Raw genomic sequence first — 27,803 nt, 5'->3', positions numbered from 1 at the left:
TGTTGAGTTGAGGTAACCCAGCCCTGGAAAGATGAACACTGCACGTTCTTCCTCATCCGTGGTCTGTGGTTCAAAATCCTTAGATGTGAGTACATCCCCTGGAGGGACCGTGGTGAGGTGGGGAGCTGTAGGGAGGGGTTAGCAGGACACAAGTGCTATGAAAGGGGGAATGGAAAAACAACAGTGGGGTGCTCACTGGGAAAAAGGAAGAAATCACAGTAAGAATGTTTGAAAAAGCCATAGGGAAACAGTACTTTATAAGCTTACTTCAAAATACATAATACAAATATATATATGATAAAGTTATGCCACTTGAAGGGATAATGAACAATAGACTATCTAACAAAATTCCCAGTAGCAGGTGTGGAAAACCTCCCTTTAGGTTGCTGGTCAGAAAACCTCCCTGAGAGTCGTTGGGGAGAAGAGTTCAAGAAACTCCCAAAACTGCATAAGCCATTGCCATTGCCCTTGGCTGCCTTGCAGAATTTGAAGGTAAGACCTTGTGGCTAAAGACACCACATACGTCAGACACAGGACTTGGAGGATCCGACCTTGAGCTGGCCTGGAAGCCTCATCCCTGAGGACTAGCTGTCATAGTATGTAAAGGTGCTATGCAAGCTGCCAAGAGAGAAAAGCAATAAGTAGTCCTTCCTAGCTATACATCCCAGGAACCATCACAACAAGATGTCCCCAAGGATGCAGTAGTGGCACTTACAGCTTGGGAGTAACCAACGGCCATCTAATTGGACTTAGGGCTTGCTCAGTAGGAGGGAATCTATGCCTAGCCCTGTGAACCTAGCCGGCAGCTAATGAGGTCGTGGGCCTGAGAGGAGAACCTCCTACCACCATTTCCTAATGGGTTGCAGATATCTGTAATGGTTTCCGTCTGCTATAAAGAGAAGCATCTTTGATGATGGGTGAGATCTATACTTACATGTGGGTATACAGATGAGTACTTAGATTGAGTAAGAAATTATACTGGTTTAGGAAATGGTGGTAGGAGGCTGTGGGTGCCTAACTCAATTAGTACATCTGGAACACAGCTCCTATACCTCAGGCTCTAAGAACATCGTTGAAGAAGGGGTGGAAAGACGACCAGGATATCTGCTGCTGGATAGAGAGGCTGCAGCTGTGAAATCGCAGCAATGTGATTGTCTAAACAATTGCCTAAAAACATACACAGTGACAGCACCAGCTGATGAGGCCCAGCCCCTAGATGAAGAATCTCAGGCGATTAATGGCTGCTGAGAGAGAAATCTCCAGGGATAGGGATAAGGACCCTGATAGGTTATGTGATCTTATTTGGCCAGCCACTAAATGGACTCAGCTCTCTCTCTCTCTCTCTCTCTCTCTCTCTCTCTCTCTCTCTCTCTCTCTCTCTCTCTCTTCTCTTCTCTCTCTTCTCTCTCTTCTCTCTCTCTCTCTCTCTCTCTTCTCTCTCTTCTCTCTCTCTCTCTCTCTCTCTCTGTGAGCGAGTGATAAGTAAAGAACTAATGATGAATTTGAGATGGAGCATGAGTTGAAGGAGGGGTGAAATTATGTAACTACAGTATTATTCCATGAAATTCTCAAAAAAAAATTTAAAAGTTAACAGAGTGTCAGTGAACAGTGGGACATCTTAAATGACCCAATGTGTGTATAATTTGAACTCTCAAAGGAGAGAAATACAACTTGAAGGAATAATGACCAAAGTTGCTCTAAGTTTGGTGAAATTATAAATTCATACCTTAAAGCAGTTAGTAGACTCTAAAATAAGAAGCATATAAAAAAAAACTGCAGCAAGGCAAATCATAATCAAATTGTTCAAAATCAATGATAAATGAAATCTTAAAAGTAACCAGAGAAATAACATGTTAGTAGCAACAAAGATAGGAATGATGTAAGTATCGGGTAAAGAGACCAAGTGAGGAGGCGGTGAAAACCAGGAGGAAGTGTGTTTATCAATCTGTGGTTCTATACCCAGCAAAAAACGATCTTTTAAAACATGAAAACAAAGTAAAAAATCAGACAGTGAAACTTACAGATATGGTCAGAAATGGAGCTACACTATTAGAATTGTTCAAAGTTTAACAGAAGTTGAAAAGGATGGAGATCCACATTGCAAAGTAATGAAAAGCACTAAAAATGGTAACTACATAAATAAAAGCATAAGGGTTTTTCTTATTTAAATACCTTTAAAATACAGTAGACAATTTAAACACAATCAGGGCGATGTTGGTTATGGGATTTAAACTCAGATAAAATTAAAATCTATAATGACAAGAAGACAGAAGTCCGGGTGGGGGAGAGAAAGGGAAGTACTGTCTCCTGTTGTCTGCTCTTCTGTTGTGTTGGTACAGCTGTACAATGTCTGGTGAGAGACCGCGATAAGAGAAAGATGCCGTCCCACACAGACGCAGAACGTCACAGTGAAGGAGACAAATCATATTGTAGAAACATTCCGTTAGTCCCAAAGCAAGACAGAAACAGCAGAAGGAAATAAAGAACACCTAGGTAAGAGAGAATAGGTGCGGTACAGTGATAAACTTCATCATACAGACCATCACATTCCAAGTAAATGGTCTAACTAGACCCCTGTGGAGCTGGGGTTGCATTCTCGGGTTTTATTAGAAGCAGGGAAACAAAAACAATACCAGCTTGTGCTATGAACAAGAGATGCGCATTCCTACCTCAAAGTGTCACGGTCAGGACTTAAGGGAGAGGACAGAAGCCACGTGTTCCTGGCACTTGCAGCCCAGACACTGCGTACCTGCAACTGTGCTACTGTATCTCATGGATGAAACAGTGCGTGTGTGCACCAGTATGCGTGTGTGCACCGGTACGTGTGTGTGGGTGCCTGTCTCACATAGAGGACAGTCTCACCATCATTGCCGCCATGCTCCTTATTTTATAGAGGAGAAAATGAGGTTCAGAAGTGCGAGGTGACTGGCCTGAGGAATCCCCACCCTCAATTGCCAGAGGTGAGATTCCAATCCCTCTGTCCATCATGGCTCCCTCCTTCTGTCACCTCCGATTGAGAGCTAAGACAAAAGCGCAGCGTCACCTCCTTCAAACTCCAAGGAGGATGCATGACAGGCAGCCTAAATATTTTTGCTAGGCTTCACATTTCAAAGTGGCCGGGAGAAGACCAAAGGCATCGTTTTGGAAGTTGTACGTCGATTATAGCTAGTGGGACGATATGCAAATAGAGATTCTGTCAGTAATGAGGATGGAGTGTGCCACGCTAATATTAATCAAAAGAAAATTGATCTACTAATGTCAGGCAGGAGAATGGATAGCCACGAGTCACTGGGGTAATGACAGCTACATAAGGGGGCGAAGATGAGCTCATTAGGACGGCATAACAGTTCTAAGTATTAATGAGCCAAATTATAAAGCTTCGAAAATGCGTGAGCAACAATGGATGAAGCTGCCGACAGGCACGGAGAAATCCACAAAGGTAAGATTGTAGTCTCTCTCAAAATTGTATCAACTATTGGTAATAGTATAGAGCATTAGAGTACAGCCATAACCACTTAATTTAATTAGCAGTTAGGGGATGCCCTACCCATCAACATCAAAATACACATTATTTTCAAGTGCACACATGACATTCCCGTCTTCACCCATAGTCTGGGCCATGATATGTAAAACTCTAGTACATGTAAAGGGACTTGGGTCACACAGATTACATCCCCAACCACGGTGGAGTTGAACTGGAAATCGGGATCACAAATAATTGTTCAAAAACATAATAATAAACTTCAAAATAATCAGTGGATCAAGGAAGAAATAAAAGGTAGGAAACATTTTGAGATGAATAAAAAGGAACACAACATATCAAAATGTGTGGGTTGCGGCCAAGGCAATCTTTGAGAGGGAATTTACGGCATGGAATATCCAGGGTAGGAAACGAAGAAGCTTATCAAGTTAATAGCCTCTAGGCTAAATGGAGTGATGGACCAAGAGGGAGTAAGACAGAGCAGGGATATTAAAACTGACTGAACTAAAAGGGGGTCCTTTGAGAAGGTCAGTCATCAAATTAATAAACCTCTAGCCACCTGCACTAAATAAAAAGGGACAAATGTGAAAGTCAACATCACCAGAAATAACAAAAGTGATATCATTTTAGAGTCTGCCAGATCATAAGAAATTATTGTAAAATCTTTGTGTGAATAAGTTCTCTCGATAGATGAAATGAACATATTCAAATAATCCTTTAAAGACATAAAATTGGCAGACATATTAACAAGAAATAACTTGAATAGGCCTATATCTATAAAAGAAACTGAGCTTCTAGTTTTAAAACACCCACAAAGTTCTAGGATATGTGACTTCACTGGTAAATTATATAAAACCACCAAAGGGGAAATTATAACATTTAAATTTAAAACAATGGGGCAGTAATAAACAACTTTCTGGACTTGCCTAGAAAATTGAAAAAAAAAAGTGGGGGGAGAATACTTCCTGTCCTTTTCCATAAAGCCAGCATTACTTTAATTAAAAAATTCATAAGACAATAAAAATCACAGACCATATCTAATTGGGTAGCAATTGAGAAAGTTAGTAACTCCCCATGTGGGGTTATCCCAGGAGTCCAAGGCTGGATTAACATTAAACAACTTACGCACTTCATCTTGTTCATGACCAAAATAATGTGATTATCCCAAAAACAAAGTATTTCCCAGAACCCAGGATCTCCTCCTTATTTAAGGAACTTTAGAAAATGAACGATGGCAGGGAACTTGTGTGTGATGAAAGCGCCCTGTGAGAACACACAGATGCCCTCCCACTTGGTGGTCAAAGATGGGAAGCTTTCCCTATGGGGAGTGTGAGGTACACAGGTGTGGGGGGGTGGGTGAAACTTCCTAGTTGTGGACATAAGGATTTTAGATATGGAAAACCCCAAGGCATACACACATACACACCCCTACAACTTAAAAATGAATTCAGCATTGCAAGATACAAAATCAGTATACAAAAAAAAATGTATTCCTATATATGGTCCACCCTCCAGAGCTGTGGATCCAACTAGTGATGGATCAAAAATATTGAAGGGAAAAAAGCATCTGGATTGAACATGCACAGATTTGATTACTTCTTCATTAGTCTCTTGGATGATGTCAGCTGACCTGGAACCAGCCCATTCTCTCTGGCCACCACCCTTTGTCCCCCCCTACTCGGTAAAAGAACAGGCTATGCTTTCCCTTGGAGAATCGTAAACTATTTCAGACCTGCCCATACTACTCTGCCTTCTTCCTTGCAGGGTTTGTTGGTTTGCTGGGGATGTTTTGTTGTGTTGAGAGAGGGTCTCACTATGTAGCCCTGGCAAGCCTGGAACTCCCTATGTAGACCAGGCTGGTCTCTGGCTCACCCAGCTCAGTCTGCCTCCGCCTCCCACGTGCTGGGACTAAAGGCATGTGCCACCACATTGCCCCGCCTCCTGCAGTATTAGTTACCTCCTGACTGAAGGACAGTTGGATCCAGTGCCTTCTCTTGGACTCCCTGCCTCTCCTCTCCTAAATTCCAAACACCAATGGCAGACCAGCAGTCCCAAGTTAAACCTGGCAAAGAAACTAACTCACTGGGCGTACTTAACAAAGCCTTGGCGAGGGGTTACGTACAGGGACGCATTATGACTCCATAGCAGTTACATCACAAGAAGCCCACCTTAGCGTGGGTGGAGGACTCGGGAGTTCTGGAGGCTTGCAGCTCCATGCCCAAATTGTAGGCAGATCAGTCAGTCCATCCATCCGAGTCTCTTCTAACCTACTGGCTGCGTCTTTTAAGGGTCAGTTTTCTGAGACTTGAAGGTCTTGTTTACTTCTTGAGTGAATAAAATAATACAAAAACAAGCTTCCCTGTATCCCCCCGGGAGAGAAATGTTTCGATTTGGAGGAAACTGTTACACAAAGAAGGGCCACAGAACTAACTGGAAGACCCAGGGAGGGCCAGGTCCGGAGCAAGAGATGGGTGTGAATTGGCTCACTGAGATTTCAAAGCAGGGGAGGGAAAGTGCACGTGAAAGGTCCCCAAGACATGGAGAAATCAGACAGAGATAGACATACAGAGGACAGGGGACCGTCTTCCAAAGCAAGGAATAAAATCCACAAAAGAGAGAAAGAAAAATCAGGAGCTGTCAGAAATGAAATGTCTATGAATCAGAAATAGGATGGGAAAGACATCCCATTTCAAATGTGGGGAATCAAACAGTGTAGGCAGCAGAGGCTGCGGAGTGTGTATATTTCACATTGTAGCCGTACAGAGGAATGTGCCAGAAAAACAGGGCAGAGAAGAACGGGTTGAAAGAGCAGCCTCAGCTAGGTGGATCGGGGTGCTCACACCGCTCCTGACTGGGCTTTCTTGACCGAAAATAGAGCAACTGGAGACAGAAGCATCAAAAGCATAGTCACAGAGAATATTCCAGAACTGGACGAGTTCCAGGGTGATTCCAGGTGCTGGGGACAGATCAGAGAGCTGGGGGTGGGGGCTGGGGGGGAAACCAGTGTTAGAAGCCACCATCAAAGTGCAAACCAAAGACCAAACCAGCCTAGAGAACGTGTGCTCTCTACCAGCCTTTACTGCTGCTTGCTCTTCAAAGAAGGGGTAGCTGCTTCGGCATTGCTAATAGGATCGCTGGTGAGTTGGAACCTAGGCGGCCTGGGCAATGGGCTGTGCTTGCGTCGTTGGGCATTTTTTTTTTTCTTCTCTAATGATTAATTTCAGTGAAATGATTAGTGATGCTTCAGCTGGGAGTTCTCCCTTCTCAAGTAATCACTCATTCATTATAAACTATATTAAGCATCTTCCACATGCCTGGCGCCATTCCAGGGATGTGGAATGCATTCTATTAGTGAATTGAACAGCCATTGTTCCCCAGACTCCCAGAGCTCAGCTGACGGCGTAGTGGGAGAGAGACAAGGAACAATTGATACATGATAAATGAATGAACGATATAGACTGTTAAGTGGTGTGCTAAGTACCTATAGGAGGAGACGATTCAAGATTTCAGGTGGTGGTCACACTGTGCATCTTCACTGATTGGATGGATCTTTCTAGAAGGCAGAGCAGGAGGCTGCATGGGGAGCCCTGAGCAGCGCTAGAGACAACAGGCTCCAGGGCAATGGCTTTTGGCTGGCTCCTGTCACCCCCCCCCCAAGGACTGGTAGGTTGGGGTGAAGGAGGGTTCAGGCAATAGGCAAAGCGGAGGAGCCCACAGTCCTAGTCAAGAGTTGAAGGGGGATGAACGCCCCCCAATGGCTTCATTGATCTGAATAATCACTGGGCCTTTCCCTCACGACACAAGGCATATTGTCCGGGATGTCCAAATGCTGGGTTCCCAACCCCTCTGAAACCACAAATAATTACTTTAAAGAAACCCATACCTCAGGCCTTTTTCTATATGGCCTTGTATATACAGATCACCTGTAGCCTTAAGACGCCATGGCCTGAGTGAACCTGGAAGATGTCAGAGGAAGGGCCGGCTTACAGCTGAAGGCATGGAGTGCAATGTGGAGAGGCCTCCCACTTGCAGGCACATCGCTAAGATTTCCAAGTGTATTTTATAGTTGTGGCACATTTGGAGCCTGAATATTGTTTGCATTGTGTATTTTTCTCCTATGTCTGCAGGAACAGAACCAATTTCAGTGGTAAGAAATAGTTCCAGTAAGTGTGATATAAAAAAAAAAAATGTAAGAAAACACTGGATTAATATGGTCTGGCGTGCCCTGGGGCACCTGGGATAAGGACTATGCTGAGCCGGAGTAAAGAGTACAATTTCAGGGTTGTTTGGCCTCAGTTTCTCCTCCAGCAATGGTAGCCAAGTCTGGAGTATTCAGAACCGTCAGAGGTCAAGCCTGAGAGGAGTCCCATGGCCAAGTGCATGCTAACCTTTCAATCCACCATCTCTCCAGCTACCCATCCCTCAGCCCAGGCCCTGGACCGACCGACGGCCACCGTGTCGCCCCTGCGCACTCAGACTTCTCCATCCCGCCTGCCCGCCACCAGCCTCCGACCCCGCTCTGTGGTGTCCCCACAGCACAGCCAGCAGCCCCCGACGCCGATGTGTGCCCGGCCAGCCGTCCCTTTCACGTCGGCAGCGTCGGCCATCACGCCGCCCAACGTCAGTGCCGCCAACCTCAGCGGGGAGGTTGGAGGGCCGCCCATCAGTGGCCTGTCCATACCCAGCCCCATCAACACAGGGTACAAGCCAGACGACAAGAAAAATGAAAAGGTAAGTGGGCCATCCTGGGCTAACCCTGAGCCTGGAGCTGGCTGGTTATTGGGTCCTGCTCACACAGATGCCGATGGTTTTTGGACAATTGAGGCTTCAGCATGTTCACTGAAGTCCTTATATTGTATATGCCAGGTCTTTGGCAGGGTTGTGGGGGGCCAGCTCCCACATTTATTTACCCCATGGACTCTTGAGGAGTGAGGGTAAGAGATTTAGATAGAAATATAGAGGAGAGAGACAGTTAGAAACATAGAATAGCCTCAGGAGGGCCTGGGTCAAATCCCACCATCCCCTTCTGTCTTTACTAAAGGGCTTTTTAAAGGAATGCCAGGGAGTGGACCAAAAGACCTTCCCCCAGCACAGCCAAGACCTTCCCAAACACCTGGTAACCACACATATGGTCAATCCATCCCCTAATGCAGCCCTGCCATGTAATGCAAGCTCAGGTCTAACTAGGAAGCTTTTGTGGGCTCCCACAAGGGATAAAGGCCAACCAAGAAGGCAGCTCCTTAGAGTAGAAGCTGGCAAGCCTCGAGGGTCTGCCAGGGCCAATAATCCCGCTACAGTTTGTGTGTCAATCAGAAAGTGGCGTCTCCCTCATCCATACACCATGGTCCCTCCTGTTAGAGGCTCATTGTAATGTGCCCATCTTATCAGAACAAGACTCTTTCCTGCCATGTGCCAGGATACGATAGTGAAAAATAAACAAATCTGCAGTCTCTGTGGTCTGAGCAGCACCCTGTCCCTGGGCTGCGTCGTTCTTGCGGAGTTTGCAACCTGTTCAGCCATCTGGGAAGGACTTGTTTCTTAAAAAGAACTGGGGGAGAGGGGGAAAGGAGGGTGCCAACCTGCTAGTGGATATGGACGACATTTTCAGCTATTCTCTTATTTCATAAAAGATTTGAGTCGATGGCCAGTAGCTGGGCGATGAGTAGCCAGGATCAGACTCTACCTTTATAAATCAGTGCTCTCCAGCTGAAATTCAAGCCAGCCACAAAGCTAAGGAAGAATATTCTAGTAGCCCGTGGTTTGAAGTAAAATAAAATTGAAAGGTCAGATGCCTTATAATTGCATATTATCAAACGCACTATCCAAAAAGATATCCCAGTGTGATCTAGCCTTGCTGCTGGGTTAAGGTTGTTTTGAACCGTGGGTTTAGCAGTCTTCTTGGTTTTCCCATATCCTGGAGCTGCTTAAGACATTTCCATATGAAATCAGACTCTGGATTCCAGTGTATTGGCCAGGATTCCTAAGCACCCTATATGTCTCCCATGTTTGAGGTGAATCGAGCCCCCCTTCAGGCCATCCCCAGCCCTAATTTTCCGGTCCTGTTGTTCAGCTTCCAAGAACCTTCAGATTCTTCCCCTTCTAAAACCTAGGAATACCACAGCAATGGTCCAAACTCCTCTCCAGAGGTGACATTCTCAGCTGCCTGTCACATGTGGGCTGGGTAGCAAGAGACTGGCCTCTGCTGGTAAAACCAGGAGGGCATCCACCCTGTGAAGTAAAATATGCATGCTGTGTTTTGTCTCTTTGAGTGCTTGAAAACCAGTTTTGACGCTGCTCCCTTCCACCTTCTGGCTCTTAACAAGGAAACCTAGATTGTTCTTAAGATTTTGGACTGACCATGTGAGTGCCATGTGTTTGCAAGATACATTCTTGAAGTCATCTTCTAAAGGAGATTTTTAAAAAATCAGTTAATTTTTAAAAATTAGTTGATTTTAGCCTACGAGTTGCCTTCACAGCAACATCTAGACTAGCATTTGACCAAACAACTATGCGTCATTGTAGCTAGAGTTCTCCTGTCTTGCCCAGAGTCAAGACAAATTTCTATCACCCACCAGTCCCACAGCCACTCAGACCCAACCAAGTAAACACAGAGACTTATATTGCTTACAAACTGTATGGCCATGGCAGGCTTCTTACTAACTGTTCTTATAGCTTAAATTAATCTATTTCCATAAATCTATACCTTGCCATGTGGCTCGTGGCTTACCAGCATCTTCACATGCTTCTTGTCATGGCGGCGGCTGGCAGTGACTCCTTCTGCCTTCCTGTTCTTTCTTTTCTCCTCTCTGTTAGTCCCGCCTATACTTCCTGCCTAGCCACTGGCCAATCAGTGTTTTATTTATTGACCAATCAGAGTAAAGACCATCCCACAGCACGTCATAGCCTGACCAAGCTGATTACATAATATTAATCATTCTTCTCTATCTGCTATCTGCCTAGCATGGTGCAGCTGGTATCTGGAGAGAAGCCAAAAACACACTCCCTCTAGAAGAGGAGGCCATCTTTGGAAGATGTACTGTTAGCATCCTGTAACTTATGCATTATGATGTAAAAGTTAACACAGTCAAATGCTGACACCTTAGGTTATATCATAAAAGGATGAGAAAGGAAAGGAAGCAGAAATATGGCTTAATGCGTGCATGTGCACACACACACACACACACACACATTCATAACAAAGCAGGAAGTCCTCACGATGGCAGTCCTCCTTTCTGTAGCTGGTCACGTGGTCCTAGAGTGTCTCACCGTCACCTTCATCCTTCCAGTGCCCATCCTGTGTCTCTTTTGCACACAGTACAACCAGTATTCGGCTGCTTGTACCCGGTAGGGTGAACCCATCCCTTCCTTCCTGAAGACTCTGCCATTTGTAGTACTGTGTACTGTGCCCTGCCCCCAACCCGAACCACACAGCCTGGTATTACCAAGTGGTCTAAGGTGTCTCTTGTGTTCCAGACATGCTCTGGTCATCCTCTACTGTGTCTCCTTGGAATCAAAATTCCTTCCTATGCCAGTGACTCAAAGACACAGGGATCCCGAGATGGCTGAAGCATTCTGAATGGAACGGGCAGTTCGGTGGAGTGGTTCTTGTTCCACAGTGGAACTGTTAAACTACCAGAGTGCATCATTCTAAGGATAAGAAGTCAGTTTTGCCAGTGAGTCACTAAGAGTCATAGTGGTACCCTTCCCATTTCCTCGCTGATCCCTGGAGTGGTGGATCTTGGTCATGCAGAGATGAACCCATATCTAGAGTTAGTGTCTACTGCAGTGACAAAACACTGCCCCTGCCAGTGTAACCAACCTGCTGGTCACTGACTGGTTAACCCTTGTCACGTGCTCTGTGTTCAGCTCTGCTGCTCGGAGTCAACAGTGAATAGAGCCAGGTTGACCTTGGTGAGTACAATTCCATGGTCTTTAGCCAACACATACCCATTGCCCTTGAACCCACTGGTCAATGAGAGGTGGCCAGAGAAAGAGGCTGCCTAGAATCTAATTCTAATCCTTTGTTCAAATAGGTTTTCCTATCCACTTCAGTACTGATGGCCTCAGCTAAGGTCATCCTTTAGTGAGCTCGGGACACAAATGCCTGCTTTTTTTTTGTCCAAAGTAGACTATTTCCCTAACTTTTCCAGATTTCCTTCCATGAGCCTGATTACTTAGCTAAGTCACTGAGCTGCGAATTGCTGCCCAGTCAGACATCTGACCATTTTACCCTCTCAGCCAAGTGCAATCCGTTGTCTGCAGGGGAGGATGCAGTACCGAAGCTGTTTGCTAGGGGGCAGTGTCTGCACACCATGCAGGAACATGTAACCCAGACCTACAGCTTCCCTTTGTCATGTGAACACAGCCAGCTCAGGGCCTCTGGTGTGGGGATGCAGAGGGGCCAAGGAACCATGAGTATTACTTGCTCCATACAACCTACTGAGGCCTCAGGGCCTCCTTAGGCCATTCTTGGACATGCCGCTTTCATTGGATGATGGGCAGCTTAAGTTCTGTGGTATCTTGGTGGCTTATAGTTAAATATGTAGTCCCTACTGAGGCCTAGTAGTAAAAAGACAGAATCTAGTTCTTTTTTAAAAAAAAATTTAATGTACTTATTTTATATTTATGAGTCCATTTGCTCACATGTATGTTTGAATATCACGTATGTGCTTGGTGCCCTCAGAGTTCAGAAGACAGTGTCAGATCCCTGTAACTGGAGTTACAGAGGGTTGTGAGCCACCATGTGGGTGCCGAGAATCAAACCCAGGTCCTCGGCAAGAACGAGTGCTCTTAACTGTTGAGCCATCTCTCCAGCCCCCAAGATGCACTTCTTTAGAGAACAGTGATTTAAAAAGGAATGATAGGTATTGCTCCAGGAACATAAACTCTAGATACACCCCAGGCTGCAAACAGAATCTCATCTTCACTGACCTTTAAACTCCATTGACCCACTACTACATGTGACCCGTGTGGCAGAGCATCTGGCACCACAGGATGGACCAGTGAGGCAGCCTTCTGGTCAGGGCCTTACTCGGAACCCAGTAGGGTTGAGGCCCATTGATAACAGGTTAGAATAATACACCCAGGGGGAGATTATGATACCTCCACAATCAGAAGGGGCCTGCGGGGTGGTGTGCTGTAAGGGAGGCCAGATACAGCAAATAATTTACTGTATATGGAAAGTCTTCAGAGGTCCATGAGTGTCATGTCCTTGCACAGCTTAGGTCTTGAAAGCATGACTATGGGCAACCAGAGGAAGGAATGACAGACATACGGTGTGGTGATTTGCATAAGAATGGTCCCCATAGGCTCCTGTAGTTGAATGCTTAGTCACCAGGGATTGGCACTGTGAAAGGAGAAGGATTAGGAGGTGTGGCTTTGTTGGAGGAAGTGTGTCATCACTGGTGACGTTGAGGTTTCAAAAGCCCAAGCCAGACAGTGTCTCCCTGTCTGCGCACTAGGGTGTAGCTCTCAGCTATGGGTCCAGCGCCCCGTGTGCCGCCAGCCACCATGTTCTCTGCCGTGGACTAAGCCTCTGAAACTGTAAGCAAGCTCCCCGGCAAATGCTTTCTTTCCTAAGAGTTGCCTTGGCCGTGGTGTCTCTTACAGGAATCTTACAGGAATAAAACAGTGACTAAGACACGTGAACACTGAAAAGCTGGGATGGGTGGCTCTGGGCTCTCTGATGGAGAAGCTCAGCATATGTTTATTCTACACAGTCGAACAGGAAGGCAGGGTCCTTAAATACAACTGAACAAGGAGGATAGCCATGCATTTATATGGTTCCTGGGGATCCAACTCAGTTTCTCAGGTTTGCATAACAGACTGATCCATCTTCCACACTTTAAAAAAAAAAAAAAAAAAGATAGCCAGGCGGTGGTGGCGCACACCTTTAATCCCAGCACTTGGGAGGCAGAGCCAGGTGGATCTCTGTGAGTTTGAGGCCAGCCTGGGCTACAGAGTGAGTTCCAGAACAGGCACAAAAATACTGCCTCGAAGGAAAAAAAAAATGATAATGTAAAATATCTTCGTGAATATACAGAGTTTCTTAGAGCCCGAGAAAAAAGGATAAGCATGATTTGCATATCTGTTTTAGAATCAATCTATGAAACAGTATCTTTGCTTTCTTCTGTCCCGTCACTTCTCTTCCTAATACAGACCATCTTGTATGACTCAGAGAAACCTAACTGCGGGTAATGTAACAAAACAAGGCAGGAGGATCTGATCCGCCCCTGCATTTCTCACACAAACAAACCTCTTGCGCAGTGTGGCTAGAGTAGCTAGACCCTTCTTCCCTTTCTTCCCGGATGCGGGTTCACTCAGCTGCTACCAACTCCACCCTGGGATATGGATGCAGGTGCCATGGAGGGTCTCCCTCAAGGAGGTGATATTATAACCCAAAAGTGATGCCTATCTTATTGGCTCACAAGTTTCCCACACTCTGTTGGTCAAAGCTAGCTGCCTGGCCCCACTGGATCCCCGAGAGACCAGGAAGTAGGTTTCCCATGCCTGGAAAGCAGAAGGTACGTGGTCACCTGGCAGAACAGCCTAAGTAGAATCCAGGTCAGAGTCTCCTGGTATATTTTGATAATTCCCAATGGCTGCCGTGGGGAACTTCCTTCTCAGATAACATTGGTTTCTTGGAACCACCAGAAATGTGCCATGTTCAAGGTATTTTAAGGGGGACACCAGACTAGATCTAGTCTAGGAAGTTAAGGTGGTGTTGCTATAGAGAGAGGTCATCTTCGAGCCTCTGCTGGGACAAGCTCGGCATCTTTTGGCCCAGGTCATGCCTTTTCTCTACCCCAGGAATTCAGGCAGCAGCTGCATTCTGCAACACACACACACACACACACACACACACGTGGAAGGGGGAGAGAGAGGAGAGAGAAAAGAAAGGAGTAAGAGGGGAGAGAGAGATGGATCTTCCTTCACAGGGCACCATCCCAGGATATTTCTAGCAGATAGGAACTGACCAGGAAACAGGGTCTGGACCCAACTGTGTCAAACACACACAGGGCTTGTGTGCTCTGAGGCCTGGGTGCTTAGCATGAGGCTGGGTCCTCTGTGGCTACTTACTCCTGTCTTTGGAGATAAGAACCAGTTTCACAGTATCACATCCTGAGCTGCTTTTCTGTGAGTGGATCTGCCGTGGATGCTCTCTCAGAGGGGCCTGGCTGTGCACGAGCCGATTGGTCTTCTTTCCTCAAAGCACAGAGCTTAGACTACCTAAAAACAATAGCATTTCCTCCGTGAATGACCACCCTGCAGGCTGTGGGTGCAAATGGCCCCAGGATAGCTCAATTACATCACAGTGATGGTTTTATGAGCTTCCCTCTGATGAAAGGTAAATCCACAAATTCTATACAAGCCAGTGGCACGATTGTCACAAACCCAGAAAAGCCTGGCCACGATGCTACTAACAAATAAACCAACGAAGGCTCACACACGTACAAAGGCCAGAAGACTGCACTCCCCTCACACTTGAGAAAGCAAGGCCAGATTCCTTCAGCATCTTACATGTGACGCTTAGAGTCACATCAGGCAACTTCTATTATGCTTCTGTGCTGGGTCTGCAACTAGACAGGTAGGGTGCTCAAGGCATATTCCAGGATGTGCATGAGATGAGCAGATGTGCATTATCCAGCTGTGTGAAGTTGCTCAGTGTGGACTACTTTCTATGTTAGAGATTGCAGTGGAGCCCATTGGGCCAGTGACAAGCAGGGGATCGTTGTGGTTAGTCAAACGAAATGTACATTTTCTACTGCAAAGGCTTGTCCCATCCCCTCTTGGTGACAGGGCCATGCCCAACAGGCGGAGGGCACGCTTCATCAAAGGATCTGGTGGCCTTGTCACTGTCAGGCAAGACAACGGCTGTAGGAGGACTCCTCTCCCTGTCGAGAAGAATGGGGTGGGAAGCAGGTGCAGGATCTGCAGTGTAAAGGCACACGGTCTGAGCACACACTGCCGAGCTCCGACTCACACCCATTCCAGCCGCCTTTCCGCGGCTGTGATAAAACACGCTCACCGAAAGCAACTTACAGGAAATGATGTGTTCATCTTACAGCTACAACATCTCATTGTGGAAAGTCGGGGTGGAAACTGCTTGCCAGCTTCCTCTCTGGCTCACTTCTCTAAGTTACCAGGACCACCTGCCCAAGGATGGTGCCACCCACAGTAGGCTGGACTGCTTGTATCAACTAATAATCGGGATAATCCCTTACTAACATGCCCACAGGCCAGTCTAATAGAGAAAGGTATTCAAAAGAGACTTTTCCCCAGACGATTCAGTTGACGGTTAACATGTACCAGGACAGCATCCTGTGTGGAAGACCTCATCGTCTCTGTCATGGTGAGTTCCCCGATGTGGTTCTCAGAATTCACCCTTTTTCTTATTGTAACCCAGAAGAGACACTGCCCTCCATAAGTGTGGTTGCACTTTGCCCATCCTTTCGTTATTTATCCATCACGTAGCACCTTTTTGGGCAAGCCTACCTTCATGCTCTAAGCCCAGCGCTGTATAGGCTAGTCTAGATAGGGCTAGCTCTGACCATGGATTCCAGAAGAGGACAGGCAGGTGGCTGAAAGGTGGAGCAGCTGGCTGGCAGTGCCATGTACAGGGTGTCGGGGAATCCAGCGACAGAGACCTAGTGATGCCTAGAACAGCCATGGGGGGGGGGGGACTTGATAAGCTAATGGACAGACCTTAGATAACTCATCCTATCCTCCGCTGCATGAAGCACACTTAAACTTCCACCCATCCTCTTTTGCTAAGACAATTCTACAATAGACGTTTGAGTCTCTGGTCCACTGGGAGGCAGGAGCTGTGTGGCTGATCCATCTGTTACTTGGTCTGGGAAGGATGCCACATTCCCTCTGGCCCATGTTGGTGACTCACAGCAGAGCAGGCCAGCCTCGGAAGTGTGTGGACCCATGAGCATCTGGATCCTGATATCTTGGCTTCTTTTCATTTCTATCCTTCCCTAATCATCTTAATAAAATAATAACCACCACATGTGACTCCATAATGGTGGCTCCTTAAGGCAATATTAAGAGCGGTTAAGGATTATTCAGAGATGAAATGTCAGAAAAGGGCAATAGTTCAGGGTGCCTGGCTAGGGTCCAGAGTCACTTACTCAGTGGGTGACATCAAGGTTGTGCCATGTAAGCCTTTCCACAGGCACTTTGGTGGCCCTGCATTGAGTGTGCATTGTGTCTCCTGGAATCAGACTCCCTTGAGAAGCACACAGAGATAAGGAAAAAATTCACCTCATCCTTTAAAGCCAAAAAGCATGCCTTGGCAATGCCTGGCATGCTGGGCACCAAGGGTCAGTGCCAGTGGAAATAACAGCTTCCATTTGTGACTGCCGCCTCAGGAACGCCAGGCCCACGCACTGAGGCCACTCTTTCCCCAACATGTACTACATTCACCTGCTGCTGCTGCTGCTTTTCTGATTGGAATCGATTTCCTTCTATTTAAAAACATACATGAGCTTGGCACATCTGACCACATGACAGTGTGTACATGTGGGCAGCACTAATTGGGTTCAGTGGGTTTTAAATAATTAATTAGTAAGAGGATATTAAATTGGGAGGGAGGTGTGATGAGGAAGCGTCTGGGGACAGCTGAATGGTCAGGATACATTGTGTACATTTATGCAGTTTTCAACGAATAAATTCAAAAAGAACTTTAGATTTACTTGTTTTTTATATGTGTGGGTGCTTTGCCTGCAGAATGTTGCTGTACCTCCACTGTGAAAATTCAGATTAACTCCAGGCATTGCCAAATGTCTCCCGAGGGAATGTCACACTGGTTAAACACAGACATGGAGGACCAGGGCCTGGCTTACCCTGGATGATGCTGGTAGTGATTATCTTGGGTAGCTTATCATTCTGTCCAATCTGGCCTTTTTTTTTTTTTTTTTTTTGTAAGAGCCATGGGCCCATTAAAAAAACAAACAAAAAAAAAAACTTGTGGGGTAGAACTTAGCTTTTTCCAACAGATTCATCTTGTTTAAATGAAACTGTATGCTCGCTTACACGTGTATTCTAGAGATCACTATGTCACGTGGCCCCCGCAGCACATGCGATTACTGCGTGGTACATGAGGAGCTTTGGCAGGAGCTGTTGAGAATGTGGTTGGCTGAGTATGCAGAAGGATCTGGCCTCCATCCCCAGCAAAAAGGAAAAGAAATCCTAGGATAGCAGATCTCATGGTAATTGTTCTTACCAAGATATAAAACTTTTAGAAACAGATTATCAATGCGGTGAAGGCTAGAAAGGGCCCTGTGAAAATTTTGTTTTGGGTTTTTGTCCTTCAACTTAAATCACCTGAATTATGCAAAGTCTTCTAAACCCACAGAAGGCTGGACCACTGACACCCCAAAGAAAGAGGTTCTCTGGGGGCACTAGGGGTGCTGGCAGTGTTTACAGGCTGAAGGGAAGACCAAGTGAGTTAACATATGTGGAAGACCTTGACAATTGTGCCATGTCTCTGGAACTAGGGAGATAGGTACTCGATGCCCCCCATGATGAGGTACTAAGTAACTAGAAGATAAAAAACTGGTAACTCAGATGTGAATTACTAGGTAACCCAAGCTGTGAAACTAGACAGCCCTTCAGTGAAAGCAGCCTCAGAGCCTTCAGGAAATTTTCAGATGAAGTCTGACACAAAGCACTGGGCCTTCGGGTTAAGCTGAGCTTACGTCAAGGCCTCGGAGGTGAAGGTCTAATACGCTCTAAGGGTGCTTACATTCTTCGAAAGCCTCCAGAGGGTGCCTGAAAAGACCAGGCTCTGAATGACCATGCCCTTTGGGGAAACTAAGTGATTGCTGAACGTGACACCCACCATGGGGAGGATAAAAACCACCAAGGGCTCCACACCACGGTGGAAGCCGAGCTGCCCGACTGAGGCAGCTTTAGAGGAAGCAGGTGAAATGCTATTTGTGTTCTAATGCCTTAAGGTGTGCGCGTACATCCATTGAGATAATTCTAATTTCTCTCCCCTCCTCCCCCCACTGTTTCTTTCTCCTCTCCCTCTCCCCTCTTCCTCATTCTATCTCTCAAACGCTCTCAGATTATTTGGAATTGGAACCAATGGCTGGCTGAAGTGTGTAGCCTTGCAATAAAATCCTTCTACTGCACCAGGGTTAACGTGCACGCCTTTAATCTCAGCACGTGGGAGGCAGGGGCAGGCAGCTATCTGTGAGTTCGAGGTCAGCCTGGTCTAAACATTAAGTTCCAGGACAGTCAGAGCCAGAGACAGTGAGACCCTGTCTCAAAAAAATAAATCCCCCCAAAATCCTCCTACCTCAGTTCCTGGTTATACCTTAGATTGCCATTAATCCTCTTAGCTTTTTACCCACACCATCAGTGTGAAACATCTTGTTGGTCTTTGTGACCCTGCTGTTCGGTTTGATTGTATTAGATTTCTAGAACTCACTTGTTTTCAGTAAAACTACCCTGAATTTGGATCTTGGCATCTTTCCTTGCAGAATTCTTATCTATTAGTTGGATGACTGCATGCCTACAATTATACATGTTTCCAGTATTTCTGTAGAAATAGTTCCAAGAAAATCTGTTGGGATGTACTTCTGTGTCGCCCTCCTGCGTTCACTTATCAGAAATGCAGGGTATGTGAGAGGGAGCCCGGGGGTGCATGATGCTTGTGGTAAGAGAGTGACATGTTTGAACTCTGGCCAGTAGAGCCAAGCAGCTCACCATGCATGCCCACCCTGGCCCCTGGAAGTCTCATGGGAAGTATCACTGTCAGCTCTAGTCCTTGGCTCCATAACCAGTCACCCCAAACCTGTCACTGCACTGTGTTCATGGCTCCTATAGACTTCAGACAGAGCACAGCTGGGCTCAGGGGCCTGCAGGACTGTAGTGGTTAGGACCAGACCAAGAGGCCTCTGTAGGCAGACACTCACTCCAGTGTTCGGTAACCCGTTCCTCCTGCTGGCTGGGGTCTCTGCTGCAGCACAGCAGAACGCCAGCCTGTGTCACGGCCCCCGTGATCCTAGAGCAGCTGTGTGGCTGCTGTGGACCCAGGTTCTGTCTCATGGCTGTGTTTCCATTGTGCTCTATCTCAGAGGCACACTAGCCAAGGGGAGCACCACGGTCCTTGTCCCGTGGAGTCAGGTTTATGTTGTCCGGCTAGCTTTGGGGACAGGGCCTGCCCTGGTGTGTGTCCATCCTACTAGCAGTCATGCTATTAAAGAAACAGACTGTCTCTGAAGTTAGTGGTGGGATTTTGTACCCCCCCCCCGCCCCCTACCCCACCCCACCCCACCCCACCCCGTCCTGGGATTTTGTCTGCCTGGATTCTGCAGGTCTTGTGCACGCTGTCGCGATTGCTGTGGTTTCGAGTGTGGAATAGCCTTGTTGTGTTCGGTGAACACTGTCTTCTGGATTCTGTCAACGAGCTTGGGCTCTTACCATCATTCCACCCCTTCCTTGCAGATCCCTGAGCCTCCTGGGGAGGGTGTTAGAGGTGCATCCTACTCAGGGCTGAGCACTCCGGAGTCTCCTAATCTCTGCAGGTTGACCAGTTGGTGTTCGATGCTTTCTTTTTTAATGAAGTATAAAAATGAACTCTGTTACATTTCCCTTCCTGGGGAGTCTTGCTTCCAGCTTCCACCCGACTGAACAAGGCTGGCCTCAGTTACTGCTGTCCGCTCGGCAGAGCTCCACAATGGGTCTCCTCACGTTTCAAATAATCAGTTTCTTAAGGTTTGCAGGGGACGGGGGGGGGGGGGGGGGGGGGGGGGGGCGTGAGCCGCCTTGAGCTCCACTCCCAGCTCTGCACTCCTGCGCATGCCCAGACCCGAAACCAATGCGGACCGCTGATAAGAATCTGGCCTGAGACCCCAACCCCCCACCCCACCCCGCCACCCACCCCACCCCGCCCCGAGAACGTTCACATTCAAGTTCCTGGCAGAGCTGGGATCACAGTGGGAGCAGACCCTGGCATGCTTGCTTCTGCTCCAGGTTCCAGAAGCAACGCTGCTACCTGCGCCCTGGGTCTGAGGAAAAGACCGTGTCCCGGCTCTTTGCCCCTGGCTCGGAGTAGAAGTGATCATTTCCTAGCTAGCGTAGTAAAAGCCAAGTGTGGCGCGATGACCGAGCACCACCCACACCATGTTTCCTGCAGAGGGTGGAGCCTTATGCCCACGTTGTCATGGTGCCAAGACCCTGTGAAGTAACCACCCTGGTGATGGGATGCACATGGGTGAAGTGTGGCCTCTTCCGGGTGTGCCATGCTGCACATGTGTGAGTCCACTTGAGTTCCACAATACCCTCCCAGGTCATGTAAGTTATTCCCGTCCTTTTACATTGGCTTGGAAGAGTTAGGTCACTGTTCAAAGGCTCCATGGCAGTAAGTACCAGAGTCCAAACAAGATGGCCCGTGGGCCTGAGAGGAAAGGAAATAATGAGGAAAGATGTCATTAGTCTAGCCGACCCACCCTTCCCTTTTGTCTTGCAGGGCAGCAGGTGACATGACCATTAAGTGTGAGCACTGTGTCCTGGTAGAGGACTGGGGAGTACTTTCTCCTCTGGGCCAGGTCCTAAAGGCATGACATGAACATTATGTGGCCAGGATCAGGGCTGTGAAGTCAGTTCCTTCAGAGACTCGTGGTCACTCACATAGTCTCTTCACACATGCCCGTGAGAGGCTCGAGCTGAACCCAGGTACCCTTCAGAGTTCATTAGAAAGTATCTCCGAGCCTTTGACTTTCAGAATGGAGCTTAATTTAAAAGGTCCAAGTATTTTGTGTTAGTCTCCGTTGGTCACTTGTACCCCACCCAGAGCAGCCTAATGGTCATGCCAATGGGACATCCATTGGTGTCACTGGAAGGCCCAAGCTGAGACCCACAGCCTGCAGTTTCTAGGCTGCTGTTCTCTTTTAAGGAATGGAAAGGGGACAGGAAGTCTTGTGCCAGTATAAGGACACAGAGATCTTCCTGGGATATGGGCTTCCGCCTAACATCTTAGCCTCACTCTCTTATCTCTCCCTAGGCTCTCTGGCCACTCACCTGAGACCAAGGATGTTCTCACCTCTGGCTCTCTCTAGCTGGGGGTGGGGAGGGTTGAAGGAGACACACTGGTGCATATTTCAGTGGTTTTTGTTGTGTGGCTTCTATATTAGGATCTAGAAGATCTTATAGATATAAAACCTACTCTTCAGGTGAGATATTGGCATAGAGATTATCCTACCACAGAAGGGGGAAGGAGTGAGGAGCCAAGCCTGTGTCAAGGCTTCGTGTGAAGGGATGTCAGTATCAGGGCAGAAGGCCTGAGAAACATGTCCAACCTGGTGTGGCAAAGGAACCAAGGGGATGATCAGCAAGGCAAAAACAAGCAGCCATGACACAGGAAACTAGACGTGGCACTCTGGTGGGGAGGTGACCCAAGTGTCAGTGCCCTGGAGACACCCAGTCATGGGACCAAGGGCCCAGCTGAGGGCTGCATCTCTTGTCTCTCATATACTCAAGGCCCTGGCGCCAGCTTGTCACCATACATGCACTGTGTGCTGACAGCTGGAACGCATGCTCAATGCTTCCACCAACACCCCAAGTTTGCACAAGACCTAGAAAGGTCTCTCTCTTGTAGCTGTTTCTTGCAGCAGTCCCGCCCACAGGCTGTGGTGTTTCTTCAGATTGGGGGCTTCTAGAACATCCTCTGTGACTGCCTCAGACTGTGCTCTTTCAAAGACTTAGAGGATATTCTTATCTCTAGAGGTTTCCGAAGGATCATAGAGAGCAGCTAGATTTTGAGTCCTATTTATTTCATTTTTTTCCCAATGATCCTAAGTGATACATTTATTTCCAAACAAGTCTTTGGTATACATATAATTTTTTATCATTTATTAGAAGCAAAAGCAAATTCTCACACAAATAAAATATATGTGCTTTTCTTACTTTACGTGTGTGCGTGTTCTGCCTGAATGTATGTCTGTGCACCACCTATGAACCTGGTACCAATGGAGGCCGGAAGAGTGCACTGGATCTCACTAAGAGGTGGAGTCATGGATGGTTGTGAGCTGCTACGTGGGTGCTGGGAATTGAACTAGGGTCCTCTGGAAGAACAGCGAGTGCTCTTAACTGCTGATTCACCTCTCCAGCCCCTTGCTTGATTTTTGTTGTTGTTACTGATGTTTTGTTTAGACATAAATTAGTAAATCTTGGCTGAATGTCTGATGCACCATGGCAGAAAGCAGCAGAAAGAGCTGTTTTCATTATTTGCATCATTTTTTTTTATGGTGACGAAATGAGACATGGCTGCAGCTGAGGGTATATGGCTCAGAGGCAGAGCGCCTGCCTAGCATGTGGGAAGAGATCCTAGGTTCATTTCCTGGCCAGAATCATTTTTAACACAAACTTGATTGGATTAAGAATGCTGAGGAAATTAATGAAGGACTCCTCTGCATAGCCTGTAATCTCATTTCAGATAGTTAAATGATGAGGCCTCTGACCTGATAAAGGGATTAATCCCTCAACAGATTCCTAATGTGGTAGCGTCGTCGGGGGATGGTGCAAGGCACGTGAGGCAGAGTTGGGGGAAGTAGATCGCTGGAGTGTGCTAAGACTATGTGTCACTCTGGCCCCTTCTGTAGTCCTCTGTTCTCTACTTTTGTCCACCGAGAAATGAAGGCCAGCTCTCCACAGCTCCTGCTACCATGATGTTCTGCTCAAGTAATGATGCGCTCCAAGTTTTGAACCAGGGAACCAACATAAAGCTTTCCCCACCTGAGTCGTTCCTGTTAGGCATTTTGGTCATAGTTACTTAAAATAAGACAGGATAAGAACATTACAAAAATTAAAATAGGCTAAGTGCACTGTAATTCCTCGCATCCAGCAGCTTGTGATAACAGAAGTGCTGGCAGAGGCACCAGATGCCTAATGAAATGCTCTAGCATGCATCACCTCAGATCCAAGTCACACAAGCCCCTGGACTGAGAGTGGACGGGAGCCTAGCCCTTTCCGCTGGCTGGCTGTGAGTCACGGAGTTTCCTCTCAACAGCATGGAGAAAGCTGCTCCACCTGAGGCGTCTCAGGCTGGGAGGTGGTTTCCGTGCCATAAGGTTCGTGACTAAGTGGTCGAGCGGCTGTTTCACCGGCGTTGAAAACTGGTGAGGACGTGGTGTGATGCACGTGGAGTCATTCTATGTTCCCATCTCTTAGCCCGTCCCCTGCAAACTGCAACCATGCAGGATGCCTGTCACTTACTGAACGCCTGCTCCTGTTAAAGGGCCACGTGCTGAAATCATGGTTCTCACCATGACGACAATGAGATGGACCTAACTGGTGTTAGGTCACTGAGAGTGTTGCCCTCAGAAGGGATTAGTGTGGTTTTGGGGGGACCCTGGCTAGCTCCCCAAAGTTAAAAAAAAGCAACTTGGCCCCTCAAGTCTTTCTGGCTTCCTGTCTTGCCATGTGCCTCTTCCCTCACACATGCCCCATCATGATGATCAATCACAAGGCCCTCTCCAGGGACAGAATTGATGGGCCCACCTGCTTTCAGGCTCTAAAACTGTGTGTGAGCTTAAGAAGTCTTTTTTCTTTATATACTACTCTGGTATTTTGTCATAGAAACAAATTAATCCAGCCCTATCCTGAGATGTCATACACTGGCTTACTTAGGTCTCACAGCAAGTCACTAGGGCCATAGTTAAAATTTTGACTCAACAAATCCTGAGGCAAATCCAGGTTGTACAATGTTCTAGTTTATCGCTCTGTGCCTTGTTTACTGTCTTAAACCCTCCTTTCGTCCTATAGGGCTTCTTAGGTGAGCTCCAGTAGATGACTAAATGGGTAAAGAGGTTGCTAAGCAACCATGAGAACCCCAGTTCTCAGGATCCTTTATTTAAAAAAAAAAAAAAAAAAAAAAAGACAGGCATGGTCCTTCCACAAAAGTATACACTGGTCCATATACATACACACACACACACATATGGGCATTATCACACACATACATACACACACACACACACACACACACACACACAATAAATAAATAAATAAATAAAATTCAGGGAGCTAATATATGGCCAATACTTAATAGGACCTGACTCATAGGAAGCGCTCAAGTATTACCAGTATCATTTTTCTGTTTAGATAATCGTGTATCCATTTCACATATAAGGGAATCGAGAGTAAGAATGGGTAAATAACTAGTTTGATATCAGACAACCAATAAAGGACATGGGTCTCCAGTTCCATCCTACCCTCAAGCTACCACAGCATCCTGTGGTTCTCACAGGCCACAGCAGTATCATAGTTTATCTTCCTGAGCCCCTCCAGGAGAGCTCTTCAAGGGCTCCTCCATGCCTTGTTGGACTTGGCAGATCCTCCAGACCTGCTCCTAGAGCCGGGCTAAAGAGAAGCTAGCGTTTATTTTACTCTTTGTGTTGGTTCTGAGCCCAGCTAACCACTCAGATCCCAATGTGTATAGCTCTCTTTGGTTTGGGGATTTATTTTCATCTTATGAGTGTGACTCTTTTGCCTCATGCATCACCAGCAAGCAGCGAAGAGGAGGCCAAAAGAGGGTGATGTATTCCCTGGAACTAGAACTGTAGGTAGTGGCAAGCCTCCATGTGCGTGATCGGACCAAACTTGTGTCCTCTGCAAGAGCAGCAAGCACTCTCTAACTGCTGAGCCATCTCTCTACATAGCTCTTTGAAGGACCAGTACCTGCCCGTCACCTGCCTTTTCCACGCCCTGAGGTGCCCAACCAGCCCCATGCAGCAGACAGCAAGCCACTGAGCAACAACCGTACTGGGCAAATCAAGAGAAAGAACACAACTCAGCAAACAGAGCTTCCCTCCACGAGAAGCTGCAGAATCTAGTTAGACTGTACCTGCTCACTGCTGCCTCCCATCCCCTGCCACTTTTATGAACCAGTATTTCTCATCTTCTACCTTTTGCCGAGGCAATATTTTCAAATGTGTGTTTTAATGTCTGAAATTAAACATTAATTAATCCCGATAGCTCGCTACCCAGCCTTCCTGTCTTTTAAGTAGCTTGTTAACTTCTGTCTCTTTATCCATTCTTTCTCTGCCCTCTCAGAAAATGCGTTGCATATTTATACCGTTAGGAACCTCCTCTGCTGCTCTAGCAACTGTGTTTTCATGGAGAACCAGAACTGCGCTCTTTCTCCATTCAACTTTTAGCAGGGCACAGCTTTTAATTACCCTTTCTCCCAACCCCGTCTCCGACGGGAAGGTTTCCAGACATACAGTAATCATCACAACGCTTCCGAGCGCAGCTTTGTGCCTTGGAGCCAGCCTCGGACAAGATAAGGACACCATGTCTCCATTTGCCCTTGTATCTTGTCCCACGGCTTCTTAGGGCCCCGGCTTTCTCGTGTCAACTCGGTGCGCATTAGCATCTGCCCAGGTTTTCTGAGGTTGTTCCCTCTGCTAATTGGGAACAAGATAGTCTCCCTTCTCTGAGCCAGCCTTCCTGCCCGCCTCTGCCACCTGTCCTCCCTAATGGCCTGTAGATAGCGATGGCATCTGAGAGTTACCTTCCCCGCTTCCTAAGTGCGTTTTGCTTCCTTCACTTTGCTGAATCAGCCAAACTGATGAGTTATTCAGCAGACTCAGGATGGCGGTTGGCAAAATAAAGTCAGTCAGGGACTCCTCCCTGCCACGTGAGCAGAAAGCACCTAAGTGATGAAGCTTCTGGTTCTGTGTCCCCAGCCTGCTGTCCCCATATCATCTCCCCTAAGCCACAAGCCACCCTGTGACCATCTCTGTCACCATCATCTCCTCAGAAGCATTGCCTTCCTTCCACCCTCATAACTTCACCTCCACGGTCGCATCTTGGTCAGCCTTTGAGGTGCCAGGTGTGCCAACCCCTTCCTTCTCATTACAGGACACCAAACCCCTTGGCAGATACCATCCAAATGCAAGCATCTGGTTTTTAAATCTGCTCTTTCCACACCTTATGACCCTGGACCTCACTAACTGCTAGTCTACCCTTTCATTATCTCCATGGCAGTTTAGCTCTCTCTCCATCCTCTGCCGGGTGCCCCTCATAGGAGGCCAACTCCTGCTCTATAAGCTAACAGTAAAAGTTCTCTCTGGTTCATACCTATTCCCATCCTCTTCACAGTAGCAGGTTGCAAAATCCACATTTCCCCTAAGTGAAAAAGCAGCGTGTGTTTACGGTAGTAAGTCAGATAATACAGAACATCTAACAAAAGTTGAAATACTAGACCAGACTGCTTCCAGCCCTGCCCACCCATCCAACAGCAGCAACCTGGAGGGCTTGTTTCTGGGCTTCCTGGATAATCTGCAGGTTCTCCAGGGTCACCAAGGTCAAAAACGCAATCTGAGTATCTTTCGCCTGAGACCACTCTCAGGGTTCAGCTCACAGAAATGGCCTTCGGATGCACCTGGAGGAATGAGTGATTTTGCTCGGTCCTTTGTTATCAATGCTGATGAGCTATCGGCATCACATTATCATTGTTGCCATTATTAGAGTATATGATCATCAGCTTGTACCAGTGGCTTGCGACTCTGCAGATTGAGGATCTCTTGGATTATCTGGACCTCGCTCTCTGCCTAGGTGGCGGAGAGGAGTCCCTGACTGTGCCAACCCCCATCCTGAGTCTTGAATAACTCATCAGTTTGACTGACTCAGCAGAGAGAGAGAGAAAGAAACAAAGTGAGTTTAGAACAGGGATGAGGCAGTTTTCAGACACCGTCTCAATGGGCAGGCCAATGGGCAGGATTGTCTGCAGCTGTCTGCCTCCTGCAATACTCATCGGACCCCATGTTTAGTATGCACCCAGACAATCCAAGCTAAAACACTACTACAAAATTCATATGGCAAATCAATTAGAAGGAGGTGGTGTCCCGGCCACCTCCATTACATGGCTTAATAAAGGAAGTCACTTGGAGGTTTAGCTAGTAGGAACATTTGCCTAGTATACGCAAGTAAAGTTCCATCCCCAGCAGAACTGAATGGTGTATGTAAACATACATGTACACATGTATATGTATTTATAAGACCAACATGTTGCCACTGCACCAAGAGGGTGACAAAAATGTGTGTGTGTGTGTGTGTGTGTGTGTGTGTGTGTGTGTGTGTGTGTGTGTGTGCATATGCATGTGTGTATTCCTGCTAGGTGTGGTGAAGTCTTATAATTCTAGCTACTAAAGGGGGTGAGGTAGGAGGATTGCAAGTTCTGGGATAGCCTGGGCTACATAGCAAAATGTCTTCTCAAAAAATTAAAGGAAGAAAGGAGCTAAATGAATGAATTAACCAGCCAAAAGCTTCTAGTGTCTGGTCCTCACACCTTATATACCTTTCT

General features: G+C 47.0%; 1 protein-coding gene across 1 annotated transcript in view; it reads left to right on the top strand.

Moving 5' to 3' along the window:
• Sh3rf3 (SH3 domain containing ring finger 3) overlaps positions 1-27,803 on the top strand; it is a 303,375-nt gene that overhangs the window by 262,099 nt on the left and 13,473 nt on the right. Inside the window, exon 8 of the mRNA XM_042265670.2 lies at positions 7,893-8,212. Within this exon, the coding sequence (XP_042121604.1) occupies positions 7,893-8,212 (320 nt within the window). The remainder of the gene's footprint in view (positions 1-7,892; positions 8,213-27,803) is intronic.

Source organism: Peromyscus maniculatus, chromosome 21 (assembly GCF_049852395.1).
Source record: "Peromyscus maniculatus bairdii isolate BWxNUB_F1_BW_parent chromosome 21, HU_Pman_BW_mat_3.1, whole genome shotgun sequence".
Lineage (NCBI taxonomy): Eukaryota > Metazoa > Chordata > Mammalia > Rodentia > Cricetidae > Peromyscus > Peromyscus maniculatus.
The sequence above is the reverse complement of the archived record's forward strand: the minus strand, read 5'-3'. Positions and strand labels throughout refer to the sequence as shown.